General features: G+C 46.4%; 1 protein-coding gene across 1 annotated transcript in view; it reads right to left on the reverse strand.

The window, feature by feature from the left end:
* LOC311225741 (vomeronasal type-2 receptor 1-like) overlaps window positions 1-12,896 on the reverse strand; it is a gene marked incomplete at both ends in the record, with an annotated part of 52,306 nt that extends 39,410 nt beyond the window's left edge. Inside the window, 4 exons of the mRNA XM_084311135.1 lie at window positions 3,860-4,065; window positions 7,078-7,373; window positions 11,971-12,260; window positions 12,600-12,896. Coding sequence (XP_084167261.1) covers window positions 3,860-4,065; window positions 7,078-7,373; window positions 11,971-12,260; window positions 12,600-12,896 — 1,089 coding nt within the window. The remainder of the gene's footprint in view (window positions 1-3,859; window positions 4,066-7,077; window positions 7,374-11,970; window positions 12,261-12,599) is intronic.
* Window positions 12,897-13,537: the final 641 nt, after the last annotated feature.

Here is a 13,537-nt window from a genome sequence, read left to right on the forward strand (position 1 = left end):
GTTGCCGTTCGGCTATTCTCTGGCTCCCTGCACATTCACCAAGTGTGTGGCGACTGCGCTGGAGCCTTTATGTCGTCGGGGGATACGAGTTCTATTCTATCTCGACGACATTCTACTCCTCAGTCGTTCGGAGGAGGTTGCCAGGTCTCATACCAGGCTGGTGGTGGAATTCCTCACCAGGCTTGGTTTTGCTGTGAATTGGAAGAAGAGTACGCCTCTTCCCAGTCAACAGGTGGAGTACTTGGGCTTGACGTTGAGGTCGAGGCCCATGATTGTAACCCTCTCGGAGCAGCGCCGGGTGTCTATCCTTCGCGCGCTCGGGGGTTTCCGTCTGGGAGGGACGGTCACGGCACTGCAAGTGATGCGTCTGCTCGGCATGATGGCATCTGCTCACACGGTGGTTCCTCTTGGCCTCCTCTTCATGAGGAGGATACAGAGGTGATTTTTCTCTATGAGAATAGATCCGGTGAGGGACAAATGGAAACGGTTGACGGTTCCTTTGTCGATATGGGGAGATCTCGCCCATTGGAGGAGGCTGGGTATCCTCACGATTGGGGTCCCCATGGGCAGCAGGCGCTCACACGTCACGGTCTTCACCGACGCCTCTCTCACGGGTTGGGGAGGGACGTGTCGGACCCACGCAATGGGGGGCAGCTGGACGGAGGTTCATGCTGGCCCATCTACCCCGCACATCAATGTGTTGGAATTGAAGGCGGTCCTCCTGGTCCTCAAACGGTTCGACCACCTGGTGGTAGGCGAGCACGTTTTGGTCAGGACAGACAGTATGACGGCAGCGGCGTATATCAACAGGCAGGGTGGGACTCGTTCCATCCACCTGCTCTGGGCGGCGGTCGAACTTTGGCTATGGGCATCCCGCAGGCTGCGCAGTCTAAGGGCGCTCCACATTCCTGGTACAGAGAATATGGGCGCGGATATGATGTCTCAACATAGTCAGACAGATCTGGGATCGGTTCGGGGAGGCCTCGGTAGATCTGTTTGCGTGCCGACGCTCTCACAAGTGCCCCTTGTGGTTCTCGGTCAGTCGAGCAGATCATCCCCCCTTGGGGGTGGATGCCTTCTCGACCTTTCCATGGCCGCCCGGTCTTCTGTACGCCTTTCCTCCTGTACAGCTGTTGGGTCAGCTGTTGGAGCGGATACGGAGGGAGTGCAGGACGGTGATCCTGGTCGCGCCGGACCGGGGCACGGCAGTGTGGTTCCCGGTCTTGATCCAGCTTCTGGTCGCTCCTCCTTGGGTCATTCCTTGGTCGGCGACGGCCCTCTCACAGCACAACTGTTGGTGTGGCTGGTGGGAGGGTGAGTCTGGAGAGGATGGACCTTTCTGTGGTTGATACCATCCGGAATGCACATGCTCCCTCCACTGTCGCGCTTTACGCGGGCAGATGGCGTATGTTCCAAGAGTGGTGTAAGGCGGGGGGCTGGGACCCAGTCTCCTGCCCCCTGGATGCTGTCCTGCGTTATCTCCAGTCTCTCCTTGGTAGACTGTCGGCTTCGACGGTGAGGGTATATGCGGCGGCTATATCCTCCTATCATGAGGGGTTTGAGGGGAATGTCTTGTTCAGCCACCCTCTTGTGAAGCGTTTCCTGCTTGGCGCTCAACGCGTTAAGCCGGTGCAACGCTCATTGGCTCCGACTTGGGATCTTCAATTGGTCCTCGGTCGGTTGTCCTTGGCCCCGTTTGAGCCGCTCGAGCAGGCGCCGTTGGGACAGCTGTCTCTCAAGACCGCGTTCCTGCTGGCTGTTACCTCCGCTAAACGCGTGAGTGAGCTCTGTGCTCTTTCGGTACGTCCAGAGTGCCTGTCTTTTCGGGCCGATTGCGGTGCCACTCTGCGACCTAATCCTGCTTTCATGCCTAAGAATATCCGGAGTTCCTTCCGCTCCCGGGATATTGTGGTTCAGGCGTTTCGTCCTCCTCCTCACTGGTGAGTTAGATGCGGGCCTTCACCTGTCATGTCCGGTCCGTGCTTTGGGAATTTACCTCAGCCGTACTCAGGACCTCAGGGTTACCGATCAGCTTTTTGTCTGTCACGGTGGTTCTCGTGCCGGTAAGGCACTGTCGAAACAGCGCCTGTCCCATTGGTTGTGCGAGGACATTGCCCTCTGCTACACGTTGGCTGGGCAGGATCCCCCTGGGGGCATCAGGGCGCACTCCACTCGTCGGGTGGCTGCCTCTGCCGCTCTCCTGGGTGGGGCCTCGGTGGAGGACATCTGTGCTGCAGCTTCATGGTCCTCCCCGGGCCCCATTGTAAGGTTTTACCTCATGGACATGACCGGGGGTTCTGTCTCCCAGGCGGTTCTGGGGTCTGTGGCCTTTCCTGCTTCCCGTCCTTTGGTAGGGTAGCAGGAGTGTGTGGGTATGGGCCACAGTGTGTAGGTCACACGTGGTTCCGCCTGTGCTGTGTGTTCAAGGGGTTCTAGTTCCCTCTTGCTCGCACTCAGGGGGTGCATCTGTCGGGCCTCGCGTCTGCTCTAACCCATATCTCGATAGGCTTAAGAGCGGGACGCGATAAGCCAAGTACGATATATAACGGTAGGTTATGTATATAACCTAGTTATATGAGTACTGGCTGAGCGTCCCGCTCTTAAGCGGCCCTGAGTCCCCTTGAGGGGTCTTTTACTGGAGCCGGTATTTTGGCGAGGAAGAGTGAATTGGTGACCATGCCTACTGTCTTATAGGCTGCGCCTCCATAGAGGCGGGACCCGGCAGGTGTGGGTGTACTTGTTTTTGTTCGTGATGGAGTACAATAGGTACATGAGATGAGGTGTATCTCGATAGGCTTAAGAGCGGGACGCTCAGCCAGTACTCATATAACTAGGTTATATACATAACCTACCGTTAACCTTTCACTACCACACTACAGAAGGTTAACCTTTCACTACCACACTACGGACGGTTAACCTTTCACTACCACACTACATACTCTTAACCTTTCACTACCACACTACATAAAGGGTTCAATGGGAACTAAGCCCCAATTTCAGAATTCATGTTATTCCTCTGGTCTAAGACAGTAGACAAATATCTCTCCCAAATCCAAAACCTAGAAAAACTAAAGCTAAAAACATAAAACATGTGATGTCATCAAGTATAAAGTCTGAAGCTGCTCCACAGACAATTATTTGGGAAAGGGAGACACCCAGGGGAATGTTCTGAGTTCATAGGCACATGTTCTGTTTCAGAACTGAGACCACGACTATAGAATAAAGCTCATTTGGATATAAAAATGAAAACAAACGTTATGCGAGTCCACAAACTCTGTCTCCCATTCATTGTCGATGGAGCAGCTCCAGACTTTATACCTGATGACATCACAGGTTTGATTCTTATTTCTCTGGTTTCTGGCTTTGGGAGAGTGTACAGTATCTCATGTTCACTAATGTTGATTGAACTATCTGAGGCCATGGAATGTTTTATTTGAGTGGTGTTCCCCTTTCCCAGAATTATGTAAATAATGCAGCAAATGTTAAAAGAACATGCCAACATTTTGGGAAATTAGCTTATCGTCTTCTCCAGAGAGAGACAAGAAGATACCAGTTTTCTCTCTGTGCGTTCAGTAGAAAGCTATCTGGCTGCACATTAGCCTAGCTTAGCACAATGAATGGAAGCGGACATGGCCGGTTAGCCTAGGCATTGTCCAACTAACACCTCTCCCAAAGGCTAACCGGCCATGTCCGCTTCCATTCATTGGGCTAACCTAGGCTAACATGCAGCCAGAGAGCTTTCTACTGAACGCACAGAGAGGAAACTGGTATCTATCTTCTTGTCTCTCTCTCTGGAGAAGACGGCAAGCTAATTTCCCAAAATGTTGGCGTGTTCCTTTAAGTATTCAGTTCCATTGACCTGCTTGGGCAGTACGCTGGTGAGTCTGTCACAGTGGGCTGTGGAGTTTCTCTCCCGACACACAAGCCTGTGGATGGCGTGTGCTATGGCGTAAACGGCCTTATACACCATGTTCGTGACGCGGAGCTGAGCCGTGTCAGTGTAGGGGCTCCAGAGGCTCTGCAGGTCTTCTGTTCCATCACACGCCCTCTCCTCAGTACCGACAGCTACAGACACAGACAGACAGACAGACAGACCAGGCAGACAGTGTTATGGTTGCTACAAGTTATTATATTATTATTATTATATATTTGCACAGATACTCAAAACTGTGAGCATCTGAACATGACACTGTTCATATCTTTTGCACAATACTGCATACTTGGACAGCTCTGTTACATATTCTATTCCACTGTATTTCTATTCTAATTTAGTGTATAATACCCTACTACAATCCTGCACAATTGTACAGCCCTGTCCTATATTATTTTGCATTTGATTTTATTCTACTTTAACTCATTGGACGCCAGTCACGAGTATAGTCGGGTTTTAATCGTTATTTCTTTTATTAGCGATATCCATTCATTTCCATCCATCCAACCTGATGTTATCGTTGGGAATGGGTCTGAGCTCGCAAAAGGGCAAATACCGCCACCTATCGTCTCCCGGATGGTATTGCACATCATTGGATTGGATTGGCTGGGGATGTGCATAAAAAAAAAGTCCGGTCCAGGTTTTCCTTCCCGGGCATGCAGTATCGTTATACCACATTGACTGGGGAGACTCGGAGCAGCGTGGATTATGTGTTTTGGATATATAACGTTGGATCAATAAACGCGATAAATATTTGGAATGGCGATCAGGAATTGGATTAATCTTTTTGCAGGACATCAGATGTGAGGTAAGGAATTTATGTTACGAATCTTGGGTTAATCAGATGTTCCTTTCACCGCCATCGGAGCGTGTGTGTGCGTGCAGTTGGCACCGACCAATGCATGGATAAGCGATTTTTCAGCCCGCATACATTTTTCTTTTCACATAACAAGACACAGGAGAAAGACAGGGCAGTGCAGGATTTATCATTTGAATAAGTATATATATATATAAAGTGTAAAGTGCAGTGCAGAGTTCCAGGTGAGTCCCAGTGCAGAATTCTTGCCAGTGTCATTGATATTATTGTGCCAGTGTCACTTGGGGGCGAAGGGGGTCCGGAGGCATTGATCAGCCTAGTGGCTGAGGGGAAGAAACTCAGTCTGTGACGAGCTTTCACAGCCTTTGGGATCTGCAGCCTTCTCCCAGAGGGGAGCAGGGTGAAGAGGCTGTGTCCGGGGTGGGAGGGGTCGGCCATTATATTTTGCCGCTGCAGCGGGGAACAAGGAGATGATGGAGTGTTTAGCTCCCATTTCAAGTCCCGGGAGATTGTCATGCCTAGGAATCGGCATGACTCCACGGAGGCCACCTGGGTGCCTCCCAGTATGATGGGAGGGGGCAGGGCTGCTTTCCTCCGGAAGTCCACTACCATCTCCACTGTCTTTAGAGCATTGAGCTCAAGGTTGTTGCAGCTGCACTAGCTCTGCAGCCTCTCGATCTCCCTCCTGTAGGCCGACTCGTCCCCCCTGGAGATGAGACCCACCAGGGTGGTGTCGTCAGTGAATTTCAGGAGTTTGACCGAGGGGTGGAGAGAGACACAACTGTTAGTATAGAGGAAGAACAGTAGTGGGTACAGGACGCAGCCCTGTGGGGAACCGGTGCTGGTGGACCTAGAGCTGGAAATGCTCTTCCCCAGCTTCACCCGCTGAGACCTGTTGGACAGGAAGTCGGTAATCCACCTACGAGTGGAGGCCGGCACCTGCAGCAGGGATAGCTGGTGCTCCAGGATGGGTGGAAGGATAGTGTTAAAGGCCGAGCTGAAGTCCACATACAATATCCTGACATAGTTGCCCGCGCAGTCGAGATGTTCCAGCATGTAGTGCAGAGCCATGTTCACCGCATCCTCTGTGGATCTATTGGCTCTGTACGCAAACTGCAGCGGGTCCAGCACAGGATCAGTAATGAGCTTCAGGTGGGCCAGGACAAAGCGCTCCAGGACCTTCATGACCACAGAGGTCAGGGCGACAGGTCTGTAGTCATTAAGGCCTGTGACCTTGGCCTTCTTGGGGACGGGGATGATGGTTGAGGCCTTGAAGCATGCTGGGACGTGACACAGCTCCAGCGAGGCATTAAAAATTGTGGTAAACACCGGGGTGAGCTAGTCAGCGCAGTGCTTCAGGGCAGAGGGGGAGACAGAGTCCGGGCCGGCCACCTTTCGGGGATTCTGACTTACTTGGCAATAAAGACATTTCTGATTCTGATGGCAAACCTGCAGGGTTTTCTTTGCAACATCATTTACTAGGAGGAAACTCACCACCAGAGTGGCCATTATTTAGCAGTTATAAGGATTAATCAGACAGTTGCACTGTTACTGAAAGTAACTGCACTTTAATAAGTTAGGACATGATATTTCTGGCTTAAAATACATGGGTATAGAGCAGGTCTTGAGACCACCAAGAGGCGGCGACAGAGACAGGCTCTTGCTACAAAGGGAATGCTTTTATATCCATTTTCTGGATTGTCTAGACAGAGCCTAGAGGCCTCAATGAGGAAAATGTTTTGACCTGTTTCATTTGATTATTTCATTTCATTCGATTGTTTACTATTTTCATTTATCATTCTTTATATTTATAATTGAAAGATGGCTTATATGGGTCATGAGTGTTTATGTTTAGAGTTTAAGATGTAGGCCTACTCTGTATAAAATATATATAACTATATATAGATATATCTCTTTGTGATTTACTGTTTCTTTTTTATTTACATGCTTCTTTTTGATTTACATAATTCTGAAAAGGTTGTGCTTGTAAGTGGTATTTTGTACTTTTTTGCAGATCTCTTGTGGGAATGTGTTGTCACTTCCTATGTTGTCACTTCCTGTTTGACTTGTATATACTAGGGTCACTTACCCTTCATGCTTCATGCAAGCCATTCTGAAGAAGGTGTGTTCACACCGAAACATCATGATTACACGCTGCCAATAAATTTGGAAAAACCTGGAGTGCGTGCCTGGACATTGTTTCCCTATTTTTATGTATGATATCAGAGGTTACAGCACCCAGTGTCAAGTCTAGTGAGGTGAGCGCATTCTACTACTTTTTTCACTGTTACTGAAAGTACCACGTAGGTAATAATAATAATAATCTCACTTTTCCCCAGGCGGCAATTGAACGCACTCTCCCAGAACTCTGTGAGCAGCTGGGAGCCACGCACTTTAGCGGGGGAGAGGTCCAGCAGGAAGTCCCTCAGGCCCGGGATGACAGACCGCTGAATGCCAAATCCGATGGCCCCGGCACACTGGGTGAACCTCAGAAACTCCGGGTCAGTCACCCAGGACTCGCTACCTATCCACTGTCGAGGTGGACCGGGATGGCGGGCCAACTCTTCCAGTAGGATCCTCATGTCTCCAGAAGCGGTGAACGCCACCACGACCGTCGCCGTAGACCTGCGCGTAGACAGTTCAACAATAAATGATGCGTAATGGAATGAATGGAATCGTTAAAACATAATACAGTATAGGCCTAAATACTTTATGGCGTTGTATTGTTGGATTCAACATACACATAATAACCATTTAACTCTCAAGAGTTTAGAATTCGCCGGAGCGATCCATGGGGATTAAGGTCCTATTTGTTGAGTTTTAAGGGAAGGGACACAATCTTTTCAGGCCTTATATGGAAGACCTACCACTACCACCCCACCAAGTATTACTCCGCAAGACTCAGAGGAACTATATAAACGGCCGCCGAAACGACAGGCACGTTTTTTGGTAGCTTTTCCCAGAGTGTTCGGTCAAAGAATTAATTTCTCCGGGGAATCCGCGCCTGCCTGTGCATTTCGAAACGACCGTGTAAGTACTGTTTATACTAATTTGTTGGACTTATTATAGCATTCGTTAACATTTATGACCGTCTATAGTGTTTGTGAGATGTTTTTCCAGAGATTATGGTCATATTTTCCACTAAAAAAGCTTGTTTCAAAAGTACCGTGGTGAAGTAACAATTACCCCCAGGAAGCCCTGCTTTGTGGTGAGGTAACATTAGCGCTAGCTGCGAGCTAACGCACGGCTAACGTGAACACAGTTGACGTATTTATTTCGCAAATGCAGTGTTTTCAAATAGCCACATTGCTGTATTTAGTGTATTCATTAGTGGGTCATATTCGTATATGTTACATATTTCATTTTATCAACCTAGAATTGACGACAAGGCCTAGCTGCTGGACGCTAGCTCCCATGCTAGCGCCGATGCTAACAACACCAGCTGAGAGCCAGGGGGACCCAGGAAGAGCTACAGTACTTCTCTACCCAGGAAAGATGCTTCTAGAACGGCAGCGAGTATGGAGGAAGACAAGGCTCTATGAAGAGAATGGGGTAAGTTTGAAGAAAGATTTTAACACAAACATGAACGTTTTATAATTTCCATCACAATATGTAAAAAGAGGGCGGTCAGGTGGTGTAGCGGAGATTGCGTTCGTCACCAACGCCGGAGACGCTGGATTCGCCTGTTCGAATCCAGCTCCCGGCGTGTCACCAGCTTGGCTGGTCGTTCACACTAATACAATTGGCAGTATTAGAGGGTGGGAAAGCTGGCGAGGCGGGTCCGGGTCGCGTGAACACTTTAGGCAACCAACATGTGCTTCCGCGTTTCTCTGATTGGCCGAGCGCCTTCCGCGTTTCTCTGATTGGCCGAGCGCGGCTCCCCCTTAAGCTCCAGGAGAGAGGAGAGAGGCTGAAAACCCGCAGTTCTTGCCCGACTGATGGGAGCCGAATCCCGGATCCGATTTTTCTGATGAATACCCCCAAAACATGGAGGTCCCGAACGCATGGAAGTATTGATTGCGCCGTAACGAATCATTAAAAAAATATACCGTTAACTGGAATATGTTGTGCCTTTACACATATGTTGGATTATGTAATTGGTTTGTCATGACAAAGTAATAAAGAAATCGCGATTTCCATTCATTGTAAACAATGATGCATAGTCACTGTGTGTTGTTGTAGCCACCGGGTAAATCGCGATTTTTGTCATGACAAACCAATTACATAATCCAACATATGTGTAAAGGCACAACATATTCCAGTTAACGGTATATTTTTTTAATGATTAGTTATGGCGCAATCAATACTTCCATGCGTTCGGGACCTCCATGTTTTGGGGGTATTCATCAGAAAAATCGGATCCGGGATTCGGCTCCCATCAGTCGGGCAAGAACTGCAGGTTTTCAGCCTCTCTCCTCTCTCCTGGAGCTTAAGGGGGAGCTTAGTATTCCTGCCTCTGAGGAGCGCGTCGCGGCTCATGCGCATGCGCGCGCTCGGCCAATCAGAGCAATTCAGAGAAACGCGGAAGCACATGTTGGTTGCCTAAAGTGTTCACGCGTCCGGATCGTTGTAAACAGCTACTCCTACAGTTCGGTCGGGGCGCCTGCTCAGCGCGGATAGGATCTAAGGGGGGTAGTGTGATCCTTCCACACGTTACACCCTCTCAGTGAGAGTCCGTGCTGCCAGGTGAAAAGAAGCGGTTGATTGGCTGGACGTGTGTCGGAGGAAGCACGTGATAGCCTCCACTCTCCCAGACCGACTGTGGGGGGTAAGTGCGCAGCGACCAGGAAGGGGATTGGGAATTGGCATAACGACTAACATTGGGATGGGAGAAAATCGGAGGAAAAAGGAGGGGGAAAAAGATCAATAAAAAAAAAAAAAAAAAAAATATATATATATATATATATATATATATAATATATATATATATATATATATGTAAAAAGATTATTTAATTTTTTTTTTTAAATCTAATCTAGTTTCATTAACACTTTGATCGCCATGGTTAAATTCATAATTTACCATCCCTCGCCATCTCTATTTGTCTATGGAGAAATTCCCCTTCTTTGCAGGGCTATAACTTTTTAAATTGTATTGCTAAATTGACATTATTATGGCCCATTCAATGTCCTATATCTATTGTTCAGGGTGTAGCAACGTTATACTTTTTCATTCACATATTCATACTAAAATACGGTCTAAAGTATAAGTATGTTTTTATCGTTTTCTGCAGCTTTCTCCAGAACTTGATTTATAGCCCTAAATGCATTATATTGATGATGAAATACAGTTTGATAGCGATCGGCGCCAGATAAAAAATTTCAACTGGAGGTACTTCTAGAAGTTACTACGTATCATCTGATGTTGACCGGATGGGCGAGGGGTCGTTTATAATTCCATGGGCAATGTTATATCATTCATTTAGTGTGGGTGATATGATCATCAGAGCAGTTTGTATAGAAGACGTTAGAAAATAACGCTGAAACTCACCGTACCTTCCTTGCGGCGTTGGGCGATCAGCTTGGAGTAGACATTTAGCTATTATGGGATGTTGATCTAGATGAACCATTTCCAGGTTGTATAATACTATATACGTCCAAATAACGTTGTTTATTGAGTTAGGGCGAGCGATCGATTATCCAGTGTGTCAAGATGGAGTCCCGGGAGCTATAGCGAGTGGTCGGACCGAATTTGGATGAGCACCACTTTCTGTTTCCGGTTTGCTGTTTGGGCGATCTGCCGATCGGCCACCAGATGGCGCTCTTGAACCGTCGGAGAGTTGAGAGGAGATCAACAGGAGATCTCAGGTCCCCGGGGGAGAAATATGATTTCGATCACAGATTTTTGAAATATTGATATCAAAGACGTGTTACAGCGTCTCGGCAGAATGAGCATGGCGGGGAATGACGAGTTTCGGCGTTTCCGGCGATTAAAGTGTTAATTAATTCATATCTTTTGAACAATAGATGCTATTTCTAATCTGTCAGCTGTTCTATATTGCCAACAAGATTGTCTACATTCCATTCATTACACATAAATCTGATATAAGCAAGGAAAGTTTAATTTAATAAATTTTTATCTTCCAAGTTTAATTTCAACAAGTTCAAGTGCAACTGAACCATACAAATTAAATTATGATGATAATCATACACTTATTTTATATCATTGGAAAGCCCTAGTTGTTAGCTTCAAAATGGTACCAAATAAGCTACTTTGAAATACCCAGTAACTAATAATCTATCACAAACCAATGCAAGTTCAAGTTCAAACTGATTTCCTAAATGGACCACAACTCCGAAGAATCTGCGTTATTTGTATCTATTTATTACAAAAAGAGTTGCACTACATCCATACAATTTTGTACCTCATTGTTTCCATTTTGTACTTTAGGTTGTACCTTGGTTTGTATATTGTATAATTTGTATAGTGCTTGGACTTTATTCTTTTTATTTTTTGACTGTATATGAAGCACAATCTCAGGGGGCTCGTACAGAACCAAGCATTTCTAATGTACATGTATAGGCTACTTTATAGGTGACAAATAAAACAAAACTTGAAACGTATACTACAACTCTGTACATACTACATTCCGTAGTACTAATTTGTATATTTTGTACCCAGTTTAATCACCTGTACTATACCACCCAACCTCCTCCAATGTACAGTTTCTTCGTCAAATGCATATAATCTCTTTTTTAAACTCTTTTTGTATCACAAACAGTACTGTATTTGTAAATCTGGTATGTCATAAATCTATAGATAGCAGTACAGTCATCTGTATGTCATGTGTATGTCATATATGTTATGATGAATTGAAAATGGGGGACTCTGATGTAAACAAGACGAAAGTCTTTCTCTGGTCTGCATCCCCTTAGCAGTTGTTTGTATTGAGCTGTACTGTATTGTACCCATTCTGCAATCTGTTAATAAAATTGTCAATCAATCAATCAATCAATCAATCAGTCTACTGTACTTGTGCTGTAAAATTACAATACATTTGAATCTAGTCTAATCTTTAATTAGTACTTTATATGTGACAACATCACTATGAATTGAAAACGGGGGACCCTGATGTAAACAAGAGTAGACGAAAGTATTTCTCTGGTCTGCATCCCCTTAACAATTGTGTGTATTGAGCCGTAATGTATTTGTACCCATTCTGCAATCTGTTAAATACAGTTTTCATCCACTCATTCATTCACAAATAAATCAAAACTTGAACCTGCGGATAACGTCAGCCACCCGTCGGATCCTGCTGAGCGGGTGCGTCCGATAGAAAGATTCCGAGTATTCCACGCAGATGCCCACTTTGCGCGCAGCCCTCAGAAAGGCCATCATGCCATTGTTACCGTAGTCCGAGTCGGACCGAACCGTACCTATCCAGGTCCAGCCGAAGTGCTTCACGAGCTTGGCCAGGGCGTCGGCCTGGAACTGGTCGCTCGGGATGGTTCTGAAGAAGGTCGGATACTGCTGCTTGTCGCTCAGACACGCACACGTGGCGAAGTGGCTCACCTGCAAAAACAAGAGTGTGCTCAAATCAAATCAAATCAAATGTATTTGTATAGCCCGAAATCACAACGAATTGCCTCAATGGGCTTCACAGATCAACAACAAGTAAGATCACATTATATATCCACAATAAAAAACACCGTAAACAAAAACAAAGAGAATCCATGCGACAGCGATTGATAATCATAATAAAATCATAATCAAAAAAGTAGTTACAAGGAATTTGATTTGGTCGTTTTTGGTGCGACATTAACAGACAGACAATAACGGACAGATGATCAAATAAAAAGGTGGAATAAAATGGACTAAGATCAAACAAGAGACTGGCGTGGTTTCGCCTACTTGTGGAATGTGGAAGGGCCCGATGATGCGCGACATGCTGATGGATGGCGTGGATCCAGACTCACCGACTATAGCCGTTACCATGCCGGAATGTGAACACTTTTTTTGACCGGTGTCGGACACCGGGTCCAGGCCGTTCGCCAACTGGAACGCCAGTTTCACAGCCATGGGAACCGACGCGCAGGAGTCGTGAATCCGGTAACCCAGTGTAACACCGGGCAACAGGTCCGAGCTGTTGTTTATCTCATCGATGGCGAACACCATTGCGCGCGAGAAGCGCAGTTCCCGCGAGTCCATGCTGCATGTAGACAGGTATTATACATTCAAGTTCAACTTCAAGTTTTGTTTTATTTGTCACATATAAAGTACATGTACAGTGACATGCTTGATTCTGTATGACCCCCATGATATTGTGCTTCATACAGTAAATGACAATATACAATATACAAACCAAAGTACAAAATACAAACAGGTACAAAATGCAACTTTTTAAAATGCAAAGATTTGGTATGGATGTAGTGCAACTATTTGTGTAATAAATAGATACAAAATATGGTGTAGTGTTAAAAGTGTCTGAAGTAAGCTAGTATTAATCAAAAGTTTTAACAATGAAGTTACCATACTGGGCAATCAGTTCATGGTAGATAGGCTACCAGTGTGATATCAATTCAATAATAACAACAATGTGGCAATTGGTTGATTTTATAAAACGAGACAAGTCCTCAGAAAACATCAACAATAACTTACACAGTTTTTATAAAATCACACACTACACAGCATATCTCTACAGCCCTATACTACTACGCACTACTCCCTCCCCTCACTGACCTCCCTGTGCACGTTAGGGGCTCAGGCAGGCTGGTGTATCTGTGTTCCACAGTATGCATGTAGTAGTGAATGGAGAAAACACCCCCAATAACATAGTCACCATCCTTAGA

Source organism: Notolepis coatsorum (assembly GCF_963971535.1).
Source record: "Notolepis coatsorum genome assembly, chromosome: 1".
NCBI lineage: Eukaryota > Metazoa > Chordata > Actinopteri > Aulopiformes > Paralepididae > Notolepis > Notolepis coatsorum.